The following is a 24597-nucleotide window of genomic DNA, read 5'->3' as shown; positions in this document are numbered from 1 at the left end:
GGTCAAATCCCCCTCCTCTCTCCTCTCCCTACCGAACCGTGTCTCAGATTGTCCTGTACCATGGAAACGGCAGAACGCAGAACCACTTATTTTTAGCACCGCAGCTGCAAAATGCAGACTCGCAGCGCTCAGGAGAAATTCAGGCGTCCATTTACCCCGTAATGCGAGTTACCGATTCACAGCCCATGAATAAATAATTCCGATGCGGTAGAGTCCACAGTTAATTGCCATTATAAATATCAGGGAATTTCCCCTGCATTCACTCATCCGGGGACAGACATCCAAGCTTTAAAAGGATCTGCAAGACATCACCATCTCAATCTCATCTTGTTAACTGCAACCATCTACAGATACAGAACATTATCTATCTACCTGTCTCATCTCAAGATGTTCGATCTCCTGTTCTTGATCTCCCTGGCCATCGGCGCCCTTGCGCAGAATGCTCGCATCGGATTGCCCGAGGCCGCGACTTCCATCACAGCCGGCAGCAAAATTATCGTGCAAGTTCAACGCCCTGTATGTTATCTTCTCTCCTCTTTCTTGCTAGTAATCACCAGTGCTAATGTATACCCATTTGCGAGAACACCTTGACTGGATCCCAGGAGGTCGGCGTCGCCATCGGCCTGCAGTCCTGCGCCAACAGTCCCTGCCATGTTCCCAAGGACGTCATGGGCCGGATCCTGTACAACGGACCCTTCAAGCCTGTTTACCATGAATATTATCTGCCTCCGTACGAGAACTTCACCGTCACTGTGCCTGACTTCGACAACGGCGACGCGGTGCTCGGCGTGGCGCATGTCTCGCTTGTCGGGGTAAGTGATGACAGCGAAATATTGATTTAGGGTGATTTAGTTTGGTTGATATGTTCGAATGCTGATTTTTTTTTGGTTTAGGCTGGACCGTTCCCGTTCTTTGAGGTCTTGAACCAGACTGTTAAGGTGGAGTGATGAGTTTCTTTCTTGTTGGGGATGTTTAGATGGGCATAGGGATTGGGGATGATGATGTGTAAAAAGCTCAATGGGATCTGATGGCTCTGAGGGAAGAGCCGATCTGTTATTCACGTGATAGTATTCAATTGGATTATCTTATGATTTACTCTCCTTTCTCGCAATGACTCTTAACATGCTGGCAGCCGGAACAAACAACATGGTTATATACAAGGCATTGAGGGCAGAGGTTATATATGACTGGGCCATTGCTGCAATTGCACTGAGGATTGACGAGTAATCTCAATGCTCAGTTAATGTCGAGCAAGACTAGACTTACGCAGATGTACATGTATGCACCTGGCTGCAACCAGTCTCGCCGGTTCCTCCGGGCAAGATAGTAAACCGTCGCCTAGACACGGTCAGACACCATACAAAAGAATCTGGTAAGTGTCACTGTTTGGGTCGTAGGTCTTTGCGGCTTACCTCTAAGCTTGGGACGATCCAGTTTCTGAGTGGTTCCGCGACGCAGATGGGGCCATCTGGACCGATAGAGGCATCGGCATCGGCATCGACAAGTGGAGAATAACTCATTGCTAATGATCGTGTGTCGATCTGTCTTTACTAGTTCCTCATTTGGAGAAATGAGAACGAAGAGCGCTAACAATTAATGAGTGAGCCCGTGTTCACAAGCGCGCGGGGTGTCTTTGGTCTTGACGCATTTTATTCGTTGTCGAGAGTGCACTCCTGCTTCTAATGGGTGACATGAGACCTATTCCAACCGGAGGTATATTTCTTTTTCTCCTGTCTATATTAAACTGTATGGAATTCCATCGGAGAGACATTTCCCGATGTGTGGCCCAAAGCAACTACTCGCCCTTTCACTGCGGAGCAAGACGGTCGACATTCTGTAGGCAGCCATAGAGCCTTGACACCATCGATGGCTATCCAGTTCCCTTCTATATGTATGCTGTCTTTAATGGAGGTCTTGACGACGGGACTATTGCTGTGAAAAGACTGGATATGTAAAGGTCCCATATTCGTTTCTAGGACACCGTGATTTGAGAACTCCATGTGAGAAATCGGCCCTTCAACCGAGAGGTCTTCTTCCAAGGCTCCAGTAGTAGGGCTCCAGATTTGGACCGTTTGATCGCTAGAGGCTGAGGTTAGGAGTTGGCCATCCAGCGAAAACGATACCTCTCCGATGGGGTCCAAATGGTCCTTGAGAGTGTGTTGCAGAGTTCCAGTGCTAGTGTCCCAAAGGGTAATCGTAGTGTCCTGAGAGCCGGATGCGAGAAGACAACCGTCCGGTGAGAAAGCAAGAGCAAAAATGAAACTCGAATGCCCCTCTAAAGTCTGTATTAGCTCTCCAGTAGGGACATTCCAGAGTTTGACTTTGCCATCGATAGCGCCAGATGCAAGTAGCTGACCGTCGGGCGAAAAAGCAAGAACACCCACCGTGCCCGAATGATCGATCATAGTCTGGCTGGTATCCTTATGATCGAGAATATTGCTTTGCAAGGCTGTGCCGACGTCCCATAGTTTGGCTGTGCTATCGTATGAACCTGATGCTAGTAGCTTGCTGTCTGGTGATATTTCCACAGCACTGACTGTAAATACGTGGCTCTCTAGTATCCGTCTTAGGGTGCCCATAGTGGTGTCCCAGATTCTAACCTCAGCATCGTGAGAACCGGATGCTAATAATCGACTGTCCGCGAAAAATGACACAGTCCAGACTGAGCTCTGATGGCCATCAAGGGTCTTTTGTGGAGCCCCAGTGACAGTAAGCGTTCGCTTTAAGGTGCCACTTTGTGGGTCCCAGAGCTTGATGGTACTATCATGAGATCCTGATGCCAGCAATTGGCCGTCAGACGAGAGCACAACAGTCCGGACCCTGTTTAAATGGCCTTCCAGGGTCTTTTGCAAGGACCCGGAAGTGATATCCCATAGCTTAATAGTCTTGTCATGGGAGGCTGATGCCAGAAATTGGCCGTTTGGTGAGAAAGCTACAGCCTGAACTGGGTCTGCATGCCCTTCAAAGGTTTGTTTTAGGACTCCAGTGGAAACCTCCCAAAGCTTCACTGTGCAATCGACAGAGCTCGACGCAATGAGTCGGTTGTCTTGTGAGAAATCGGCAGACCAAATCATGTTAGAATGACCATGCAAAGTGTATAGTGGATTACCAGTGGTCGCATCCCAGATTTTAACTGTTCTATCATGGGAGCCCGATACGAGTAGCTGGCCATCCGATGAAAACACCACTGTTAGGACTGAGTCCAAATGACCTTCTTGAGTCAGTTGTAAAGCGCCAGTCATAGTATTCCAGAGCTTGATTTTCATATCACGAGAACATGTGGCGAGTAATTTGCTGTCTGGTGAAAAAGCAACTGCAGCAACCGCGCCGGTATGGCCCTCTTAGGTCTGCAGTTCTGGGCCCAAGAGTCTTTCGAATTTCGGGAGCCTAGATATCCAAGTGGGAATTTCTTTGTTGAATAGACTTCTGACCCTTGCTGTCTCTGGTGCGAATATGAGGCATGACGAGTATAGCTGAAGCGGCGCGAAATCGGCAATATACCTGTTCTTTAGAATTAATCTTTTCATTTCGTAGAGTAACTGCACCGTTTCAGTGTTCTCGTCATTCCAGAAAATAAGTTAATTACATAGAGTCTCGGCAAAGACAATCCATCTGACCCTTTAGCTTACCTGTATCATTGATTGCAGAAGATCGATTTTCGTGAAAACCTCACAAGATTCGTAGAAGACTCATTACCTCTATCCAGTGAAGAAAATGAGCCTTAAAGAATGAAACTGCTTTTAATATTTGATTAGCAGGTTCATGGCATTGTACCAAATACTGGGCCCAGTAACGACATGAGTATCGTAGCTCCAGAGGCAGACACTTGTGAACGTAGTCGATTTCCAACTCGCTGCGCGGTGTACTATAATTACGGAGGTCACATATGTTCCTTCTCAAGCCCTGTTTCATGACCCTGAGGCATTGTGATGCGAGTCTTTCATGTGTTTCTTTCTCATCTATCCAGAATTCGCTTTTACCCTGCTTTCCGACCTCCAAGAGGAAATCTCTGAAAGACAAATGAAGAAGCCTGATAGGTGTCACCGGGTCTCCAGGTACTCTGAGAACTGACTGGAAGCGATCCAACCGATTCCTGATATCATCCTCCTCTATTTCTATTAACAGAGAAAGTGCGCTGGCGGGCAGTGGAGTGAAACCCAGAACAACAGATCCTATTATGTCTTTGAACTCTTGGATCAACTGCTTTACCTCGGATTTGTCTTGTTTGAGCAGGAGTTGATTTAGCAAAGGCATGTATGTGCTGTCCATCTTAGACACATATATTGATTGATCCGTAAGAACTCCCCTAAGCTCTTGCGGGGGTTCCAATTTATGTCGCTAATAAAGCAATATAATGTCGCGGCAGAGATGAACAACGGGTCGGCTCTCTCCGTGAGGATCTTGATGGGCTTTTCCCCGGGCCAATCCGGTGGAAATTCGCGCTCCTGCCTTAGACCGGAGAATTGACTCTCAAAGTAGAGTGCTATGTCGTGCTCGATTACCTTTCTGGGGATATCATGGAGAACCAAGTCTTGATGGCTATCAGCAATTATCCTGAAGCCCAACCGAATCGGTAGCTCGGGCCTGCTTGTCAATAAGAATCGCATTTGTGTTGACGTCAGCTTTCGGACTTGTGGCAGGAGTAGGAGAACAATCTTGATGTCGTTGTCATTAACGCCTTCATCTAGGGCATCAATCACAAGCACAATGGATCTGCTGTAAATTTCTTCTTGGCCCTGTCGTAGGTCAAGCAGCGGCCGAAGAAGTAGGTTTCTGAATTGCTCTCCTAGCATCTTCTCCGACATATTAAAGTCTCTTTGCATTCCCTCTATCTTCTTCGCCTCTTTTGAAGAAGAACCCCCCCCCGAGAAGCTTCAGCCTTTTCAGACTGCTCGCGAAAGTCCGGGAAATTGTCGATTTTCCTGTTCCAGCCATGCCATTCAGCCAGAATATACACGTTCCGTGGGACGACTTTGCCCATTCTTCGATTGTCTGAAGTAATTCAACTCGGGTTCCTGGAAGACATTCGTCGTGGTTGTTTTCGTAGGAATCAAACGCTACACCTTTTGCAATTTGCAATCCGCTCAAGTAGATCTTTTGGTTGATAGTATTGGAGAGTCTTCTATTTCCCGGCTATTCTACAACTTTCAACATGGATTAAAAATAGAACTTACGTTTGGTCAATTTCTATCGCCAGACTAAACAGAGTTTTGTAACCTTCAAAATCATCAACTATGTTGGTGACCTCTGTGCGCTTGAGGGGCCATTTCAGGGCACGGAAGAGCCATTTCTTCGATCGTTGATGTCGTGTCTCTGGATCGATTTTCTCCTTCAACTCAGTGAGTGATCCGCGGCACGCTGTAATGTGGTCGGATAGCTTGTTCATAGTAGTGAGTACCCGGCTGTTTTGATCGTGAAGGAGGTCGTCAAGGCTTTTTAACACTTCCAGGAGAGCCCCAGCGCTCTGTTGCAACTGGATAATATCCTGTTTTGCGCCTTCCACCTTGCTGATATACGTCCCGCAAATCTCTACGATTCCACAAGTGAGTTGGATGACTGCTATGACACTTGCAGCGCCGGACAGTGGGTCCATGGGGGTAGATGAGGGTTGAGGATATTCCAAGATGAGACCATCGAAAAACGACAGCCACAGTGCTTTGCAAGATCAGCACTGCTCCAGCTATATTAGTTCAGAAGCTGAAGGACAGAAAGAGGTGGAAAGAGGGTCTAGGCTGGCGATGGGGCTAGGCATGACGACGCATTCCATTGGTTCTTGAAGCGCCAGTTCAGCGTAGGTAGCAGCACTAATTCCGATGGATTATATCGCTTGATATAATCGGTTTTTTTTTTTTTTTTTTGTATACTTATTGTTTTCAAGCCCACGAGATGACATAAATTTAGACCCGCACTTCCTCAAGCGATCGAGATATCGTCCCACGTGACATTTATGAAGCTATAAGAGTTGATCAGCCGTCAAACGCACCTGATATTATAAAGATCAAAAAGCAGTAGGTTCATATGCTGTCTGATCCAGAGCTATGCCAGAACAATACAACAACAGGATTAACATGAACAGAATTAAGTATTGGACCACGTGTGATTATTCCGATCATAGTGACGAGATCAATCGCGAGATCTACAATCTATCTCAACTACAAGATTGCATGTACACGCCTAACTTCTGGGTATGCCATTAAAACCCATGGCCCGGACGACGAACTACCAGGAGGCTACGTGGCATATATCGTTATGCAGAAAGTCCACGGCGAGTCGCTGCATGACTTCGACAACCGCACTGAGGCGGAGCGGAATCGCATCCGAGTTGCATTTATAGCAGCTTTATGGTGTGTACAGGGAGAAAGAATACCTTTACACCAGAACCTTGCTGATTGCTACAAGGGAATTCTCTTCCCACTATTTTACCCACTGGGACCCACGAAAGGAAAACATTATATGGGAACCCAAAAGTGGCCAATGGTGCGTAACTTATCAAAGTTGCTTTGCTTCCTACTAATTTGGTATAGTTTTATCGTGGACCTCGAAGACGCTGAGCAGCATACAAATTGAACCAAGGACGATGTATACCTTGACGCCTTTGAACAATTAGAGTACAGGGGCCTAATTGAGGGTCATTACGACAGCATACTCTTTTCCCAAAAGAATGAACTGCTAGAAAACTTGAAATATCCGGGTTTATGTGGGCAGTAGAACTGAGGTTTGCGTTCATGACAAAGTTTAGGTGGACATTTTTCCTGCCATGAGAGCTGGTAAAAGAGACATGGATGCCATTCTATTCGGATGCGATATCTCACAGCGCAAAGTCGATTCCACATGATCAAAACTGTGTCAGTGAGAGAGTGTATGCTCTATATCATTGGCAATATCTCTGGGCCTGAATCTACCTGGTCGTTTAAAAAAAGTATTACAAAGTCAAAGTAGGATGAAGAAGGGAAATGGATTCAAAGCGAAGTCCATCGCAACCAAACCGAACCAAATCATTACCTCCCCGCACTTTCCTCCACAATGGCAAAACTTCGCGTTTCACGGATGATACACGTCTCGCTCGACTGACTTCCCTTATCCCACTCATCTTCCCCCACGGAGATCATCGTTCTCGTTCTTGTCTTCTTCATCGGCTCGGGCACGAAATCCAACCCTAGTCCATTTCTTGAGCCCTTCGATCTCAGCCGCGACCGCGAATGTGAATTTGTCGTTCTGTCCCCCTTGCTTGCCCCTGCGCCGGACGAAGTATGCGACTTGGTCCATTCGGCGCCGGAGAGCTTGAACGCGTCGGAGCGGATGCGATCGAGGAAGGGTTTTAATTGACCCCAGCAAGCCGTGACGATGCTGAGCGACTGCGTGATCTGCATACAGATTGTCGAGGGAGCCGACGCGATGAATGGATCCTCAGGAGAGGCTTTATGCGCGAGGATCAGGTGGGTGAGGGACGAGGCGATTACCCTGTTTGGGGGTTAGCATGCGCTAATCATTCTACCTACAGTGCCCTGTGATAGAAGCAAAGGGATCAAGGAATCACAACTTACAGCCCGCGAGGGAGGAATATACTCGCAAACAAGGCCTTCTTCTTGACCGTTGCCTGGATATGCACGATCAAAAGCATGGATTGGACGACGATCAGAAAATCGGTGATCATCGTGGTGATGGTTATAAACGTCGTCCAGGACATCTTTCCAGCAACAAAGCATCAGTTCATATGTCAGATGGTAACTCGAGTGGGCGCATACCGACCTTATCGATGCATTTTCCATGAATATAATCCCATGTTTTTGGGAGCCGACACTCGAATGCGGATCCAAGAAATGTCGCGATTCCAATTGCCACTACCAAGCCCTGGACGACATGTGCGAATCGCCGATCCCGAATAGTAGGAGAAAGACCGCGAATAAAGCTTATCATGGACAGTTTCGAGAACAGTAAACTAAGTGTAAAGAGCAGCATGGCCGCAAATTGAGACTTGCTCATAACCAAACTCAATCAGTTCACATGGTGGTGGCATGCCTAGAGCATAGTTTGCTAGGCTGGCGTGAACATACCTTCATAACAGCGTCTTGTTTTACCCTCGACGTCGCGTCCGTGTGATCGCCATATCCGTTGGCCGTGGCCATGGAGAGCGCAATAGTGTTTCCTATGCAGAATGCCTGGTATGGACATAACGGTGTCAATGACTGTGAACCGAGCAGCTCGAATTCAACGACAATGAAAGAACTCACGAGTGATACAATAATGAGATGATCATCGGTCGTCAATTTTCGAAAGATGAGCCATTTCGTGGTCAGCCGGGCCATCACACACAGGATGGTCGAGCTCATAAGAAACCATGATGTGATGTTGACCGCGGGATTCCAGCTGTCTGGTGCAAATCGGGGCATCCCACCGTTTCAAGAAGACGAGATCATGCAAGAATAATATGAACACAAATGATAGGTGGGACAGTTTTGGGAGAAAGATCCACCATCTCCGGTGTGGTCAGCGCCTTGAATAAAAGGACCATCGCCTCAGCGACTCAATTCCACCGAGGAGAGCGACATTTTTACCCGGCAAGGATCATAAAATGCCACCATGTGTTTTGTCCTTGGCAAGAGGGATCTTTGAGCTTGGCTAACCTCCAACGGTATTCCCTTCTCCGAGCCCGGCTCGGACCTGGGCTAATCGAGGCTACTCGCAGGATGATCAAGGATGCTGCTCCTTTTCGTTTATTTTAGGTCATGGTTCCTATGGGCTACCGCATTTCAAAGCTCGACAGAGGTTTGCCCTTGCAATTTTCGAGGTTTTCTTTGTCAAGAAGGGAATTGGAAACCAAACCACCGATACACATGTGCATGGTGACTAAACCGACAGGTCATCAGCACGACATTTCTTGCGCTCTTACATTAGGAGACTGCTAGTTTCTAGCGACGGTAACGCAGCCGACGCGATATCAGACGTACTATGTATGTACGTGCCGACCAACCTATGAAAAGCGCTCTAGCTCAAGCCATAAAAGCCAACAGGCAATCGCCCGCCTTTCCGAACAGTAACATTCAGCCAGAACAGCCGGATATAGCGCAGAAAAGATAAGCAACCCTTAATCAAAAGTACTGAGTACGCAGTTGGTTAGACCCCACCGATACCTTGGCAAATCCTGAAATAAATTGCGGCACAGGACGCTATGCGCACGACGAACAGGGATCAGTAATTATGGCTTCGGTTGGCACAGGCCACACCATCGATGCACTGAGCATTCTGAAACCTGGGGGAGTTATGCTGCACATGTGTTGGGTCATATACTAACTTGAGTATTACATGGTATTGACGACATCAAAAGACTTCGAGGTGGTTTAGACAGCCTCGAGGCCAAACATCTCAGTACTTCAAAAGTCCCAGAATTGACACTAACGATGCACCGGGCTCACATCCCCTGTCGAGTCAACGTCGCTAGCATTTAGCCATCGGGATGCTCTTCATTCGGTCCGTTTCAATGTAACGCCACCTTGCCAGATAATAGCATGTAGCACGATTATTTAATTTAACCACCCCACAGGGCTGTTATTGAGCAAGCATCTAGCCGAAGTGTTCAACGCACCTCTGCCTGATGGTCGCGCAAACCCCCTGCAAGTCCAGTCAACTATGGCCAATCCCATCGATTCCAGACATTAGCTAGATGTCTACTAATACTTCCGTGCAGCAGCCAGCCGATTAATGTTCCGAGAAAATTCTCTTTTCTCCGTGACTTCTGGAGATCTGGGACAGTTTTTCTTCTCCCCTGAATTCGTCCTTCATTTTCTGCTTTTTCTCATGCTTTCCAGAGGAGCTTACATTTGACATGGCTTCCTATGAACTGAAGAACAGAGCTGCTCAGACCCTCCACGAGGTCGGGCATGCGCAGAACAGCAAGGATCGCGATGATTTAGATCTGGCGCGGGTGGGAAAGAAGTCGGTTTTGAAGGTATTATTTGCGAGCAATCCAATCTTTAGTCCGATCTAAAACTTTCGCAGCGCAACTTCGGTGTTTTGTCAATTCTTGGATTCAGTTGTACTATTATCGCAACATGGGAAGGATTAATGGAGTATGATGGCCCCTGCAGAGAGCGTTAACTAAAAGCTAATCTATGGATAGTACCTTTTTGATTCCTATGGAAAAGTCGGTTTTCTGTCTGCTATTTTTATGTCTATTTGCTGACAGAACCCAGTGGAGGTCCTGCCACCGCAGTTTACGGATACATATTTGCATGGGTTGGCACAGGATGCTGCTTTGTTCTTCTTGCTGAGCTATCCTCAATGTGAGTCCAGGTGACGTTGGTTATATCAGTCAATTCTGACTTCCGCGTTTAGGGCTCCAACGTCTGGTGGCCAGTACCATTGGTGCGCAATGCTCGCACCTCCCAGTTGCATGAAATTCCTCAGTTATATCACAGGTGCAACACCTTTTTCTAGCCAGACTTTCCGTCTGCAGGCTAATGTTTCTCGCTAGGATGGCTTACTGTGATCGGATGGCAATCTGCTTTCGCCTCTACCGCGTTTCTTAGCGGAACCGAAATCCAGGGCGCTGCTATCTTAGCCCATGAGAGGTACAATGCCGAACCCTACCAAGGAACTCTCATCATGTGGGCATCCATTGCTCTTGCTCTAGGAGTCAATCTTGTCGGCGGCAAACTGCTTCCCCGTCTAGAGAATCTCGTTCTTGTTCTCCATATCCTCGGATTTCTAGCCATCCTCATTCCTCTTACGTACATGTCCGACCATAAAACCGCCAAAGAGGTCTTCACCACCTGGACTAACGAAGGCGGCTGGTCGTCAAACGGGATCGTCTTCTTCCTCGGTATGCAAGGTGGAATCTTTGCTTTCGCAGGTGGCGATGCTGCGGTGCACGTACGTTTTCATGGGCCTTTCAGAAGGACGTTGCTTGAATGTCACTAAACTATGATTTCAGATGGCCGAAGAGGTCCAAAACGCATCTGTTACCATCCCTCGAGCTATCATCATGACTATCATGATCAACGGTACCCTTGGTTTTGGCATGCTGATCGCCGTTCTTTTCTGCATGGGCGATCTTGAAGCCGCCATGGAGACTCCCACGGGATACCCCTTCATGCAAATCTTCTACCAAGCCACGAACTCCCTACCGGGCTCTCTGACTATGATATCCATTATGCTGATTATTGGCCTCTGCGCTACCATCGGCATGCTGGCGGCTACATCCCGTCAATTTTGGTCATTTGCGCGAGATCAAGGGATTCCGGGATGGCGACTCTGGAGCAAGGTAGCCTAATCCCATCTAACTGGTCAGCCAAGGATGTAGCTAACAATATGACCAAAATCAACCAGGTCTCTCCCACCTCCTCCATCCCAATCTACTCCGTCATATTCACCATGATCGTCGCCTCCCTCCTCGGCCTCATCAACATCGGCTCCGATGTCGCCCTCAACGACGTCGTCTCCATGGCCGTCTCGGGCCTCTACCTCTCCTACCTCTCTGTCGGCTCTCTTCTGCTCTATCGCCGCGTCACTGGCGCCATCTATAATCACGAATCCGACATTCCCTCCTCCCTCACCTCCCCTACTACGACCGTCAACGTTCCCGGCTCCCCGCTTGTCTGGGGCCCTTTCCGCGTTCCCGGTATCCTAGGTATTGCGGTCAACGTGTTCGCCATCATCTACATGATCATCGTTATCTTCTTCAGCTTCTGGCCCACTGAGGCGGTGGTGGATTATACAACAATGAACTATAGCGTTGTGAGCACATTCGGAACGGTGATCATTGCGGTGATTTACTATTTTATCCGGGCGAAGAACGTGTATCGCGGGCCGATTATCGAGACGATGTAATTTTATCTGCTTGGATTGAATCGAAGGAATGGAGAACGTGAAGATATGCCTCATATATCTCCTTCCTCCTTTTCCCTCTTCATATGTGTTGGAACCATTATTCAGCTGATATGCCTAAGTCATGTGACTCCTTGGCATAGGCAGCTGATATATCTTCAACGAAGCGAGTAGTCTAGAATAACACTTCACTTTTACCCACCGAGCATATACCTATATTCAGTTGAATCGATAGGATATCTGCTTAGGGCAATGACCAAGTCAACCGACAATATGTAAAACAGAGAATATAAGGGGAGGGATAGATGAAGTGGAACTTACCAAAATCGCATTAGTCTTCCTATAAAAAATTACTGACGGATCTGGGTCTTCTGCGTGAATGATACGAAAATCTATTTCGCTGCTACTCGTGCAGCTTGTAGCTTCGTTTCTGAAGAGATAGAAACTACAAGAACATTTCAAATGAAATCTAAAGGGGATCAAGATCCACGAGTGTGAATACACCTGTATATCCCTTTCCTAGCTTAGCTGTAGCCATTATCGGACGATAAATGGTATGAATCCTTGCGCTATCACTCTGTGAATTCTCAAGAATCAGGGTGACTCGGTCACCGCATCCGCTCGTTGAATTCCCTTCATTAGTTAGTGAGGGTGGCTCAGTCATCTAATTCACACCTACCACCTATAGTGAAGCTAATTATATCACCGAGTTCGCATATAGATGAATAAAAATCTACTTCAACCTCGCTTTTATCAACGTCTTATTATTCATCATCCCGGTAGAAGACTCGTGTATAAATAGGATGCTCAATCCCTCCCTCACAGTCTCATTCTTCTTCCTTTCCCACCTTCATCTGACACTATACTACCTTGTGTTGAATGTGATCACTGTTCCTACATCAGACAATAATCCCCAACTCAAAACATTACCCTCCCATCCAATCTTCAGAAACACCTAATAAAGCCTCCTACCGTCAACCTGAACCCTCGATTCTAGATCTCCCAGCCCCGCCCAAACCAACGAGCGGGTCCCGATCAACGCTAAGATTACACCTAAGCGCTGCGGCAGCGGGGCAGTGATTCAAGTCAAACTGACTGGTCGATTTCATTCCGTGGATAGGTATCTGACAAAATTGTCATGAGATTTTAATAGATCCAGAGTATTGGGTTGGAAGAACGAGGTCTGAGTTTACCTATAGCAGGTGTTGCATTCTGCTTGTTAGTTAATGACGTGAATGAGTCACTCATCTACGTGAACGGCGAAGTTACCTAGGTAGCTTAGAGCCTTAGCGGCTGGAATTGCGGCGCAGGAATCTATCCAGAGCGCTTATGATGGTGTTTAGTTGGTTGAACTTGAAGCAGACAGACAGACGGGGATGTGATGTTATGTGACTGCGGTTGGGTCTTCTGGTAGTATAAATATGGCCGAATCTTTTTGATTACTTTCTTTGTCTATGTGGATTTTTCTATGGACCATTATTTCTACCCCCCCCTCTCTCTCTCTCTCTCTCTCTCTCTCTCTCTCTCTCTGTCTGTCTGTCTGTCTGTCCCTCTATCTGTCTACCCGCCTTTACCTCTCTGTCATATCCAGTACGAAGAACTTGCCTAATTACTGCCACTACACCATGAACCTCCAATCCCTCCCCCCTGAGCTCATCCTCTCCATAACAACTCACATCCCAAACACCTCCAACCTGTACGCCCCCCTCTGCCAAGTAAGCCACTACTTCTACAACATAACCATCACCGCCCTCTACCGTGCCAACATCCGCAACGACTACAACAGCGCCCTCCAATGGGCCTCCATCTACAACCTCCCGCACCTAACGCGAGACATGCTCGCGCACGCCGGTTGAATCAACACCATCAGACGACCGCCTATGAAAGAACTCCCCGCGTCGTTCGTGGCGCGATGTCCGAGTTTCGCGCAGGATACAAACGCCAGATTAGTGAGGAAAATTGAAGAGAGTAATTACTCCACGCCGTTGATCTTTGCAGCCGCGGCGGGGTATACAGAGGTTGTGCGCGTGCTGTGTGAGCATCCGGATCGGGAGAATAATATTGATTGGGAAAATGAGAGTGGGTATAATGCGCTCAGCGCGGCTGCGAGAGGCGGGTACACGGATGTCATGGAGTTGCTGGTGGCAGGGGAGCGAAGATGGAGCGGATGACGAAGACGCAGGTGAATATCATTCATGATGCGACGGAGGTAGAACAGCCTGAAGGTCCGTTGCGATTGCTGGTGCAGCATGGGGTGTCTGTGGATAAGAGGATAAATTATTATAGAGACTGGTATGGTGACACGCCGCTGAGCGCTGCGGCGAAGCGAGGGGGGGCTGCGACGGTGGAGGCGCTGCTGAGGCTGGGCGCCGATTTAAGGCTGAGTGAGGAACTGGATCACACGCCGTTGTTTGATGCGATTAGGAATGACAATGTGGATTTGGTGAGTCTGTTGCTGGATAACGGGGGAATTATGATGCCGAGAGGTCGAGAAGAGTGGCCGCCGCTGGAGTGCGCGGCGTATTATGGGAGTATGGAGGTGGCGAACATGTTGCTTGATCGGGGGGCAGATATCAATGCACCAGAGACAGGGAAGCTGCTGCTGAAGTACAAGGCGGACGTTAACACGATGGATAAAGGCAAAGCGTCCAGAAGATTCAAGTCCAAGCCCATTTCGGCACTGGCGTGGGCAGTCTGGTTAGGCCGGGAAGAGATCGCACGGTTATTGATTGATCATGGAGCTGACGTGAATACGATGGGATGGGGGCGACAAGTGATGCCCTTGTTGACGGCGACAATTCTGTATTCGGAAAAGCGACATCTCTATACGAAAATGTTGCTGGACAACGGAGCGGATGCGAACGCACTAGATGACTGGGAATTCGCCATTGTACTCAGCACTCGTGAAAGAATATACAGAAGTCGTGAGGTGGTTGCTGGAACATGGAGCGGACGTGAAACAACGGGATTGGCATGGTGAATTCACCGTTCGTTTTTGCGATTTGACAAAGACTTATCAGAAAACGAGAATATGAGGGAGTGGTAGGGTGCTCGCGTGAACATGCGGTGGAATGAGGAGGGAATGCAGAAGCTTCTGCGGAAATACGGGGGTGAAGTAACTTAACATTGACAAAATCTCCATTGTTCGTGTCTATCATAAGTACACTATCGAAAAAAGCAAAAGAGAAAAAAAATTGAAAAACCAAGTCCCCAAACAATTGAAACACGCTGGATGGGTATCTAGAGATCGTTATTCCCCCAAGCAGGCGTCAGACCCGCTGTCGAATCTACAATTAGAGGCGAATATAATCTTGCTGCTGCGAGAGCTCACTGCCACCGGCTCCCTCGATAAGCTCCTCGGGCTCATCGTCCAGCTCATCCGAGTCAATGTCATCCGAGTCGATCTGATCATACTCTTCTTCCTCACTAGAGGCATCAGACTCGTCCTCATCGATCATGATCTCGGTGCGGTTATTAGCAGTGTTCTTCCGGATCTGTCCAGCTCGATCCACATGGGGCAGCTTGCACCGTTTCTTATTGCAGACGCCGGTATTGGCATAGTCAGGGCATTCGTGCACATGACGCTGGTCGCACTCGGAACCCTTCTCGCAGTAACCCAGGTTTGCAAAGGCTCGACACACAGGCGCGCCAGGAGTCAGCCGGATGTGGGCATACCGACACTCCGGATTGACGCAGCGCCCGCGAAGGAAATGCATACAAGTGGGGGATCGATGGGGCGAAGGCTCATGGGAGAGATCGCAACTTATACCTGCATTGCAATTACCAGTTTGAAGGAAGTCTTTGCACATAGCGACTTTGTTCGGGTCATGGATGTAGAGACAATTCGGTCCCTTGTAGCACGTTCCTAGACAGAGCACGAAAAACCTAGGTCAGTATTGTTCCGGACAAAATTGGTGGAATTAGTGTTAGGATGGAAAGGGTGTAAGTCTAAGGCGCGTCAGAGGGAAAGCATTGGTACCCGTCGTAGAAAATCGGCTGCAAAGTTCATTTTTCCTAACCATCGTTGGCTTCCTATAGTACGGTGAGCTTGTATTGCAGTGTACGTTCCATAATAATCGAGTGTCACCTTTTCGAAGTCACCGCGCCAAGACGATGAAGGTTTCCATTCTTGCTGCGGACGAACGTCACGCCAGCCACCGTGACTCGCTTGGGCGTATTGTTGGCCGTATTGGGATCACCTATCGACGGTAAGTCAGCCCCCTGGGGCAGCGGGGCACACGGGGAAGTCGCACCAGAGACTCGAATCAACTTGCCGCCACCACGCGACACTCGGAACGGGATATCGTTGAGATAGACCTGGTACTCGGCCATCGGCTCAGTAGTTGCCGATGCCTTGGGAACCGCAGGAGGTGGATGCTGTCTTCCAACCCCCTGCGCATACCTCAGCACCTTGGCCTGTTCGATCTGAGCCTTCTTGTGGGCTTTGGCTTTCCGACTCTCTTCCATAGCCTTTGCCCTGGTCTGCGCCTCCTTGTCGTAGATAGCCGAGTTGATCAGCTGCATGTGGCGGTCATGTTTGGCGACCCATCCATTCGGCGTGTTTGATCGAGTGTCGCCATCGTTGTCGGATGCAGCGCCAACGGAAGGGGTCGAGCTAGCAGGCGTTCCCGACGTGGCGTTGTTGAGGATGAGAGTACGGTGTCGGTGGGGAGCTCCGCCGCGTCCTCGTCCGTAGGGTCGGCCTCGATAGGGTGCCCATCCCGGTCGTCCACGGGAGGACGCGTGTCGCGATACGTATGGGCCGGAGTGAGATTCCTGACCGTAAGGGGCGGGCGATTGGGACTGCGTCTTGTGTCGATTGATCTGACCTGAGAGGGGATTAGCCGCCGGCGGGGTCTTCGTGGAGTGACATGGCAGGCATACCAGCAAGCTGGCTGATCTTGGCCATCAGATCCTGGTCTTCAGACATGTTGGGAAAATGTGAAAGGAAAGTTAGCTATTGGCATGGGCCACAAGGCGTTTACGGTCGGGTTGGGATGAAAGATGCGCGAGGTTGTTGTGATTAGTTAACTAACTACTGTGACGACGGGAATCGCAGGGCGGTGAGATCATACATCACGTGCCTTGCGGTGACTCCAATTGTTCCGATTGTGCAGGAGGCAAGCATTCGTTTGACGGGAAAATTCCGATGAAAGAAAAGCAGATGAAGTAGATTCGATTGCTATGGACATGTACGGGTTATTTCAGCTATCTAAACCTACAGAAGACTCCAGATGCGCCCTGTATAATTGCAACCCAAAAAATACCTCAAGAGCAAGACGCCAAGACCGTGCTGGTTATATGCTACATAGATTTTTTTTCAACATGTTCAGTGAACATTCTGGAACTGTGTATCGTCATTATCCATGTCATCCTCATCGGATGCCTCGTCATTGTAATTCGCGGGAGCAAGCTCCTCTTTGGGTTCATATCCCCACGCGCTTGCATAACTGCTTTCTTTCGCTTCCGGCTTGAGCTCCCAGGTCATGGCGAAATCTCCGGATTTCACCAAGTGAGCGGTCAATTCCAGAGTCTGCTTGAGATACGCTTCAGGCTGTTGTAGTCTCGCCTTAAGAGCCTTAAACGGCCAGTACCGGAATTCTCGGAAACACTGGTAGATAAGATCCAGCAGTTCGTTTTGAGGCATACGCGTAGTCTTGTTTTCTTGCGGCTTGAGTTTGGTAGGCTTGGCCGCTTGCTGGTAGGGCATTAGTGATGAACGCAGAAAGAGCCTGTGCCAGAATGGGGGGGAAGATGGCACTTACCACGAACGAGCCCTTGTCGGAAGGCAAGGCATGTCTGGCCTGGTGTAGTTGTCCCGGAGCGCCTTCGATGAAAGTAATTTCACGCTTCGGCTTCAAAGCTTCCAGAGCTCTCTTTGCAGAAATTTCCTCAAACTCTTCATTCTCGACCGGGAGACAGTTGAACTCTTCTTTAATACCGCCCACCAAGCTGGTTTGTTCTGTGGCCGAGTCAGCACCCCCGCGCCTCCATTTCTCAACGGAATGGACACATACTATTGATCGTCTTCCGAACATAAGGCTCCCATTTCTTCTTTCGCTCCTTTTTCCGAGCGTCGCGCTTGACGGATTCATACAGCGCTGACCGCGCCCCACCGAAGGTGACCGTACGATTCTCCTGGCCGGGGATCTCCTTCTCGGTGAAAACATAGGTATTCTTCGTTGAATGCACCGAACTTCCCTCGTCGAGAGTGTGTCGTTGCAAGAGGTAGTCTTTCGGGACGTCTTTGTTATCCTCGCGGTCGTTGAGGCGCAAACTAACCTGCAAGGCGACTCGTTAGCCCTATACTGTGCAACCACGTGAGAACAACTGTAAACCAAACAATAAACACACCCGCTTTATATCATTTGGCGGGCCCTCCACCCGGATCGTCCCAATCTGAATCTCCTCGTCATCGTCGAGGCTCGCCCAATGCTCCCACAGCGGCCGCGGGATGCGCGACATCCACACGTTCTGCGTCGCGTTCGAAAAATCTAAGTCGCCGTCGTCATCGTATATGTCCTCGTCGTCGATGTCGGCGAGTACGGTATCCTTGTCGTCCGGGTCGGCTTTGATGTATGGTGTCGAGGCATCGGGGTCCTGTTTAATCGGAGGGCCCATAGTGACCAACCAACAAAAAAACAAGGCCAAAAAGATCTAAAACTGGGACGGTATGATGGTACCAGACCACGCGATCAAACTGAGGGTGAAAAGAAAGTTGCAAGCAAAAGATCGACAGCCTATTCGACGGGCAAGGAGGATGTTGAGTGACGTGATGATTGAAGCTCTTCACTTGCATCCGTTCCGCTACTTGCAAGCACCCTACCCACTGGCGCTAATGAATGGGGAAGGCGGTGGCGGTCCTTTGTCCGCTGGGAGTTTCCCGAACAAAGACAGTCACAGTCACCATTGAAGAGAAGAGGCGTTCTCCAGTAACTGGTAGGATGAGTAGGAGAGCATGGAATAGAGGGCAATGACTCAGTTTGAACTCAGTTTTCCTCGCTCATTTATTCCATTTCATAGCTTTTCATTTGTCAGACATAGAACTTTCGTTCCCTTGCCTATTGAGTCAAGTACCACTTTATCGCTGAATAGCAGCGCTAAATCATCTATTGTTCTCGCTAGTAGATAATTAATGAGCGAAATTGATTGATAAAGTAATTAATGCAAGCAGGGATGGGGTAAATAGGAAACAATAGAATAATGTTAAAATTAAGGCCAAGCAGATGCAAACAATGTTCAGCCTCTCCTTATCGATAAGCCCAGCTTCACTTTGTCGGCTGCCCGCAGTCCCTCCAGCCTTCACTTCCCTTCATCCAACTCACAAACAACCCCAGCAGACTGTTACTCATGAAGACCTGATAATACCTTCCACTTTCTCAACCAGAACTCCCAATATAATCAGTCAATAACCCCCCTGATGGCTTCACAAAAAATCACCTCCGCCCTCGCGGAGATCGAAGCCTCCGCCAATCCTCAAAACAAACTACAGCTCTACAGCGACCTCCTCTCCGACGTGGTATCGACATCGACATCCGACCAGCTCGCCCAAGACCTGATCTTCTACCTTGACTCCGTCCTCAGCGAAGACATCAGCATCGTCTCCGCCCGCCCCATCCTCGACTCCTTCATCGCCGTCCTCCGAAAACTCGACCCGTACACCCAGATCAAAGTGGGCCAGCACGCCGTCACCCTCCTTCAATCCCGCTCCACCTCCGTCGAAGAGCAGGACTCGCAGATCCGCGAGCTCCTCGCCGACGCCTACGAGTCGCAGGAGGAATACATCGCCGCCGCGCGAGCCCTGCAGGGCATCCACATCGACAGTTCGCAGCGACTCGTCTCCGACGCCGCCAAGGTGCGGCTATGGGTTCGCATTGTGCGACTCTACCTGGAGGAGGATGACACCACGACCGCGGAGGCGTTCCTGAACCGCATCAAGAACCTACCCAGCAAGATCGAGGACCACGAGCTGAAACTACACTTCAAGCTCTCACAGGCACGGATCCTAGACGCGCGCCGCAGATTCCTCGACGCCAGCCAGGAGTACTTCAACGTCAGTCTGGCCGCGGGAGTTGACGAGAGCGACCGTCTCCATGCCCTGGCAGCAGCCATCCGCTGCGCTGTCCTCGGTCCCGCGGGCCCCCGGCGCTCGCGCATCTTAGCCACGCTGTACAAAGACGACCGCGCGACGTCCGTCGAGGAGTTTGGCATCCTAGAGAAGATGTTCCTCGATCGGCTCTTGAACCCCGCCGAGGTGGCAGCCTTCTCGGAACGTCTGGCGCCGCATCAGCTCGCACAAACCGCCGACGGTACCACCGTCCTCGACAAGGCGGTCGTGGAACATAACCTCGTGGCGGCTAGCAAGCTGTACGAGAACATCACGACCGACGCGCTCGGCGCCATCCTGGGCCTCGAGGGCAGCGGGGACCTGACGGCCGGCGAAAAGGCCGAGGCGTACGCGGCACGCATGGTGGAACAGGGTCGGTTGAGCGGCAGCATCGACCAAATCGACGGCGTCATCTACTTCCAATCCACCACTGGTGCGACGGGACAGCATATCCGGCAGTGGGATGCGGGCGTGCAGGGACTTGCGGAGGACGTAGAACGGGTCGCGACGAGTATCACGGATGCTTTCCCAGAATTTGCCGCGGTGCATTGAGAGGATTGGAATGTGTGAATATGTTTTAACGAAGAATGAATTATTTCAGCTATAGCGATATTTCTTACATTTTTTTTTTTTTCTTTTTTCTTCAATCTTTCCAATAAGAGAAGTCTAATGCGAAATCATCAAAAATTATGAATTCATGGATTACTTTGGGGACATCACTCTATACCTATAAGTACAGTACAGTACATACACTTGACGCTATGCAAATGCAAAATGACACATGTCCACCCAGTCACAGCACATCACAAACAGGGCATATAAATAATAAATGGGGGTATTTTCTTGGTTGAGAAATGAAAAAAAAAAAAATATAGGGGAAGCAAGTAGGGTAAACGAACGATAGTAGGAGAGGTGGAAGGCTTCGGAGTCATTGAGGATGACTCCATCTGATGAGAAAAGGTAAAGGGTATATGATAAAATCAAACGATCACAGGAGAGAAAAACAAAAACATCCTCTCATGGGGAAAGCCGAAATAAAGCAGGGCATATTGTGCATTCGTAAAAATCATGACAAAAAGGAAAAGAAAAGAAAAGAAAGAACAGAAATCCAAAAACAGCGAAACTTACAGCGTGTTTCTGAATCAACGCTGCGATATCATCGAAGCCGTATCTTGCTTGATATCGATCTCCGTGCGGACCTGAATATCCATCGGACCGAGGTACCGATTACTCTCAGGGTCCTGGACATTCGTGGCACTCGTGGCCCGCGAGACGTCGTCCATCTTGTAGTACTCCGACGCAGGAGACTTGGGACTAGACACGACGAAATGCGAGGTCGTGATATCGGTATTGATATAGTACGGAGCGGTAGCGTACTTGCGACTTCCGGGGATCTTGAAGCGCGGGAACAGGCCTCTCGCGATGGGCAGACACGAACAGATCAGCCCGATAGAGGGCTCGATGTGCGTCCACAGCGTGGCCTGGTAGACGGTATACGTGGTGTCGTAGGGCTTGATCCAGAAGAGGACGACGATGCGGTAGATACTGGCGAAGCAGACGAAGGCGCCGAGCGCGAAGACGCCGTTCAGCGCGAGCTTGTCCTGCCAGGCGCGCTGCAGGTTCCAGATCATGGGCACGGGGAGGGCCAGGATGACAAAGTCGATGAGGACGTTGAAGACTTGGTTCACGATGAAGAACTTGTTCTGGTCGAAGCAGTGGCCGTCGATGCTCTTGTCCCAGTAGCCGCGAAGGGGGCGGCATTGGAGGGCGCAGGCGAGGAAGATCCCCGTGCCCCAGAGGCCGATCAGGGTGTTCAGACCGAGGGTCGTCCATTGGAAGGGTCGCATGGTGAAGATACGGCGGTAGAAGCAGATGATGGAGATTTTGATGGCGGGGCAGAGAACGAAGTAGGTGAATTGGTTGGCGAGGAAGATCTGGAAGGGGTGGGTTTTGTGTTAGTTGGCTTGCCCTTCTTCGAGTCTGGGATGTTTCTCTTTCTCACCTTGGAGAAGTTCTCAAGGGTCTTTGTATCTAGATCGTCCATGTGTGCACCATTGCCTCCGATTGTCACCCCTACAGTGGATGGTTAGTGGCTGTGTCATGAAATTGATGGGAATTGGGGATACGCACATAGAACCAGCTCAATCAACATGGCCAGGAGAAGACCCATGGAGAGAAAGCAGAGATAGTCGTCAATCCCGAACTTGACTCTTCGTTTAATTCGTGCAATTACACGCATCATCACCGTGATTAAGGAGACGCCCACCAGCACCGAGACGATGGCGATCATCTCACGTCCTCGAGACGTGACCGTCATGGTGAATGTAGAAAGGAGCGACTGGTTTGAGAGAAGGAATGAAATCACAAGAATCGAGAAGGGCCAAGAACGACCATATACCCCGGATCGAAATCCTGCAGCGAGTAATTAAATAGGGCAACAGGATGCCTCTCCACTGTAGTGGAGGGATTGGGGGTGAATATCGATAGTCTAGATAGCAAGTGGACTCCAGGGCAACGCCCGATATACGTCTACGGTATATGACGGACTGGAGGAAGATAAGAATCTTGGAGAGGGGAGAAAAGGGCAGAGGGGCAGATGGAACCCGAATTGAATATGTACCGGACGAAGTGCACATCCCACCGAGCAAAGTGCAAACCGCCTTCCAAATCCCTAGTTTGAAATCCCACTATGGTCTACTAGATTACAAGGATGGGAGGAAAATCCAGCGGGGCCAGCGACTGGGTCCTCCAGACTCAAGGCACAAGCGCCTCCAGGAAATGCCGGTGTCGACGAGTTGCAGCTGAAAAGACTCAAGACTCAAGAGACTAAGAGACTAAGAGTAAGAGCCCAATTGTACCACGAGTCCACGACGCACGCCCGGTGGAGACAAGCAGATCAGCAGAATGACATAACAATGGCCAGGACGGCGTGGCCACGATCTGATTTGGAATGACAACCCGAGTCTAAGATAAAAAATTGAAGTATCAGGCGAATAGATTGACCCAACCCTAAGGTCCCAGTTGCGGCGACGATCACAATGGTGTCAAAACAGTCTCAACCCTTGGGTCGACGGTTTGGCAACTAAGCCTCTAGCGTGGACGATTATGACGCCTGCACCCATGGCGAGGGCAGCAGGACCAATTCAAAATTCACGCAATCCATAATCCTCCGTATTATCCATCGATGTTCTACGATATATACCCCGAAAGAGAGGAAACTGATCAATCCGTGGTCGTGGTAAGAATAGACTTCGCTGTAAGCGAACCTGGAGGCGGATCCACGCCCGGTGGAGGATTTTGAATCTATCCTAGACACGATCATCTGGATGGATATTCCCCAGGCGTCGCGAACCTTGGATCTGAGTCGATAACGCGATTTCGTTGCGCGGCCTCTCCCCGTTCCCAGTATTCTGCGACGACCGGAGTTATGGAAGACACGAACCGGGGGAAATAATCATAAAAAAAAAAAAAAAAATTAACAATATTCAACTCACAAGTAAAAGAAACAAAGAAAAAAGGGTTCTCATCCTGCACCTAATAACCTAATAGGTAAGAGACTACAGGCTAAAGCCCTGGGGATCTGCGGCTGAATCAATAGCGCCGAGCCATTAAGCCCATCCCATGTGGTCGTAAGCGAAGGGGTTCTTCAGCTGCTCGTCGCCGCGTTGTACCCGCTGTCACGGATCCTTTTCGGGGCTCTCATTGGCCTCGTTGGTGGTTTTTCTTTTCTTTGATTGATCATTCTCTCCCTGGCTTCTCGTCGTGCGTCTCCAGTCGGTCCCCACCCGGTGGAGCCCGTTTATGATCGTGACATTATTATTGAATAACTGCCGTCCTCACCCTCGACCTTCTCCATCACGCCCGAATGGATCCCCCCTCGCCTTGGAGCCATTTTGGCTATTGGTGCATGAACCACGGCAGGATGTTGACGATCATCGCCCAGCCTACCCGAATCATTCGAACGTCCAAGAGGCCCGGGAGTTATGGGCAGTTGGCCAACTCTGCCATGTGCCAGTTTCAATCCTTCGAGGTCCTTGACCCCTTGTCACCTCCCACATGGTTAATGATAGACGCTGCCAGCAAAAACTATCATTCCAATAGCGGCAAAGGTCAACGTTCACGAATCCCCGGACCGATTGATAGGCGTCAGGCCTGACTCGTCGGGATCACCGCTCAGTGCCTACCATGGTTGCGTCCCTGACATTCGTCTCGTTGACAACTCCACCTCGGGGTCACACCGTCAGGGGTGGTTGAATCTTTATTATTGGACCCTCAAGGTTCTGTCTGAGTCTGATGGCAGAGAGTAAAGTTTTCCCCCTGCATTTAGGGTCCCCGTAAGCCACGAGGTAGGGCGTTAATTGAGTTCTAACTCGGCAAACTGACGCCAACTGTCATTGTCATGTCACCTTTGTCATTGCAGGCCAAGTCCAGCCATGAATGTTTATCTCATCAGTCGGACTCGCGCGACTTGTCGGTGGGGTGATGGTCGTATTGGTTGGAGCTTTTCGTAGTTGGAGTAGCACAAGAAAATCCCCCTCAGGGATCATCTTTCCTATCAGATAAACAAGGTGGTCCCCAACTTGCCCCCCTTTATTTCAAAGAGTATATCCGTAATTCCATGATTCTATCACGTGTAGCAAGACAAGAAAGGCATTGTTCGACTTGCT

The 24597-nt window shown here is 49.5% G+C and overlaps 10 protein-coding genes across 10 annotated transcripts; 5 read left to right on the top strand and 5 right to left on the bottom strand.

The window, feature by feature from the left end:
* Nucleotides 1-387: 387 nt before the first annotated feature.
* Nucleotides 388-947, top strand: KD926_011719 (uncharacterized protein; the record flags this gene model as incomplete). Its single annotated transcript, XM_053096240.1, has 3 exons — nt 388-516; nt 582-812; nt 894-947. 3 exons carry the CDS (start codon nt 388-390, stop codon nt 945-947), a joined length of 414 nt encoding a protein of 137 aa, XP_052959730.1.
* Nucleotides 948-1739: 792 nt separating this feature from the next.
* Nucleotides 1740-3266, bottom strand: KD926_011718 (WD40 repeat domain-containing protein; the record flags this gene model as incomplete). The annotated part of the gene is made up of 1 exon (XM_053096239.1): nt 1740-3266. The coding sequence occupies one exon, from the start codon at nt 3264-3266 to the stop codon at nt 1740-1742; it is 1527 nt and encodes a 508-aa protein (XP_052959729.1).
* A 1540-nt stretch (nt 3267-4806) lies between these two features.
* On the bottom strand, nt 4807-8390 carry KD926_011717 (uncharacterized protein; the record flags this gene model as incomplete). The annotated part of the gene is made up of 6 exons (XM_053096238.1): nt 4807-5122; nt 5175-5655; nt 7013-7461; nt 7545-7687; nt 7750-7974; nt 8055-8390. The coding sequence occupies 6 exons, from the start codon at nt 8388-8390 to the stop codon at nt 4807-4809; spliced, it is 1950 nt and encodes a 649-aa protein (XP_052959728.1).
* A 1433-nt stretch (nt 8391-9823) lies between these two features.
* On the top strand, nt 9824-11826 carry KD926_011716 (putative amino acid permease; the record flags this gene model as incomplete). The annotated part of the gene is made up of 6 exons (XM_053096237.1): nt 9824-9946; nt 10184-10280; nt 10333-10362; nt 10472-10869; nt 10931-11260; nt 11326-11826. 6 exons carry the CDS (start codon nt 9824-9826, stop codon nt 11824-11826), a joined length of 1479 nt encoding a protein of 492 aa, XP_052959727.1.
* Nucleotides 11827-13448: 1622 nt separating this feature from the next.
* KD926_011715 (ankyrin) lies at nt 13449-13679 on the top strand (the record flags this gene model as incomplete). Its single annotated transcript, XM_053096236.1, has 1 exon — nt 13449-13679. One exon carries the CDS (start codon nt 13449-13451, stop codon nt 13677-13679), a length of 231 nt encoding a protein of 76 aa, XP_052959726.1.
* A 24-nt stretch (nt 13680-13703) lies between these two features.
* On the top strand, nt 13704-14803 carry KD926_011714 (ankyrin repeat domain-containing protein; the record flags this gene model as incomplete). The annotated part of the gene is made up of 2 exons (XM_053096235.1): nt 13704-13906; nt 13972-14803. The coding sequence occupies 2 exons, from the start codon at nt 13704-13706 to the stop codon at nt 14801-14803; spliced, it is 1035 nt and encodes a 344-aa protein (XP_052959725.1).
* A 313-nt stretch (nt 14804-15116) lies between these two features.
* Nucleotides 15117-16753, bottom strand: KD926_011713 (CCCH zinc finger protein; the record flags this gene model as incomplete). Its single annotated transcript, XM_053096234.1, has 3 exons — nt 15117-15708; nt 15968-16652; nt 16708-16753. 3 exons carry the CDS (start codon nt 16751-16753, stop codon nt 15117-15119), a joined length of 1323 nt encoding a protein of 440 aa, XP_052959724.1.
* Nucleotides 16754-17152: 399 nt separating this feature from the next.
* KD926_011712 (transcription factor IIF subunit TFG2) lies at nt 17153-18444 on the bottom strand (the record flags this gene model as incomplete). Its single annotated transcript, XM_053096233.1, has 4 exons — nt 17153-17521; nt 17589-17785; nt 17841-18105; nt 18178-18444. 4 exons carry the CDS (start codon nt 18442-18444, stop codon nt 17153-17155), a joined length of 1098 nt encoding a protein of 365 aa, XP_052959723.1.
* A 799-nt stretch (nt 18445-19243) lies between these two features.
* On the top strand, nt 19244-20482 carry KD926_011711 (PCI domain-containing protein; the record flags this gene model as incomplete). Its single annotated transcript, XM_053096232.1, has 1 exon — nt 19244-20482. The coding sequence occupies one exon, from the start codon at nt 19244-19246 to the stop codon at nt 20480-20482; it is 1239 nt and encodes a 412-aa protein (XP_052959722.1).
* A 590-nt stretch (nt 20483-21072) lies between these two features.
* KD926_011710 (uncharacterized protein) lies at nt 21073-22247 on the bottom strand (the record flags this gene model as incomplete). Its single annotated transcript, XM_053096231.1, has 3 exons — nt 21073-21864; nt 21933-22003; nt 22061-22247. The coding sequence occupies 3 exons, from the start codon at nt 22245-22247 to the stop codon at nt 21073-21075; spliced, it is 1050 nt and encodes a 349-aa protein (XP_052959721.1).
* Nucleotides 22248-24597: the final 2350 nt, after the last annotated feature.

Source organism: Aspergillus affinis (genome assembly GCF_023601865.1).
Source record: "Aspergillus affinis strain CMG 70 chromosome Unknown NODE_9_length_501208_cov_87_169129, whole genome shotgun sequence".
Lineage (NCBI taxonomy): Eukaryota > Fungi > Ascomycota > Eurotiomycetes > Eurotiales > Aspergillaceae > Aspergillus > Aspergillus affinis.
The sequence above is the reverse complement of the archived record's forward strand: the minus strand, read 5'-3'. Positions and strand labels throughout refer to the sequence as shown.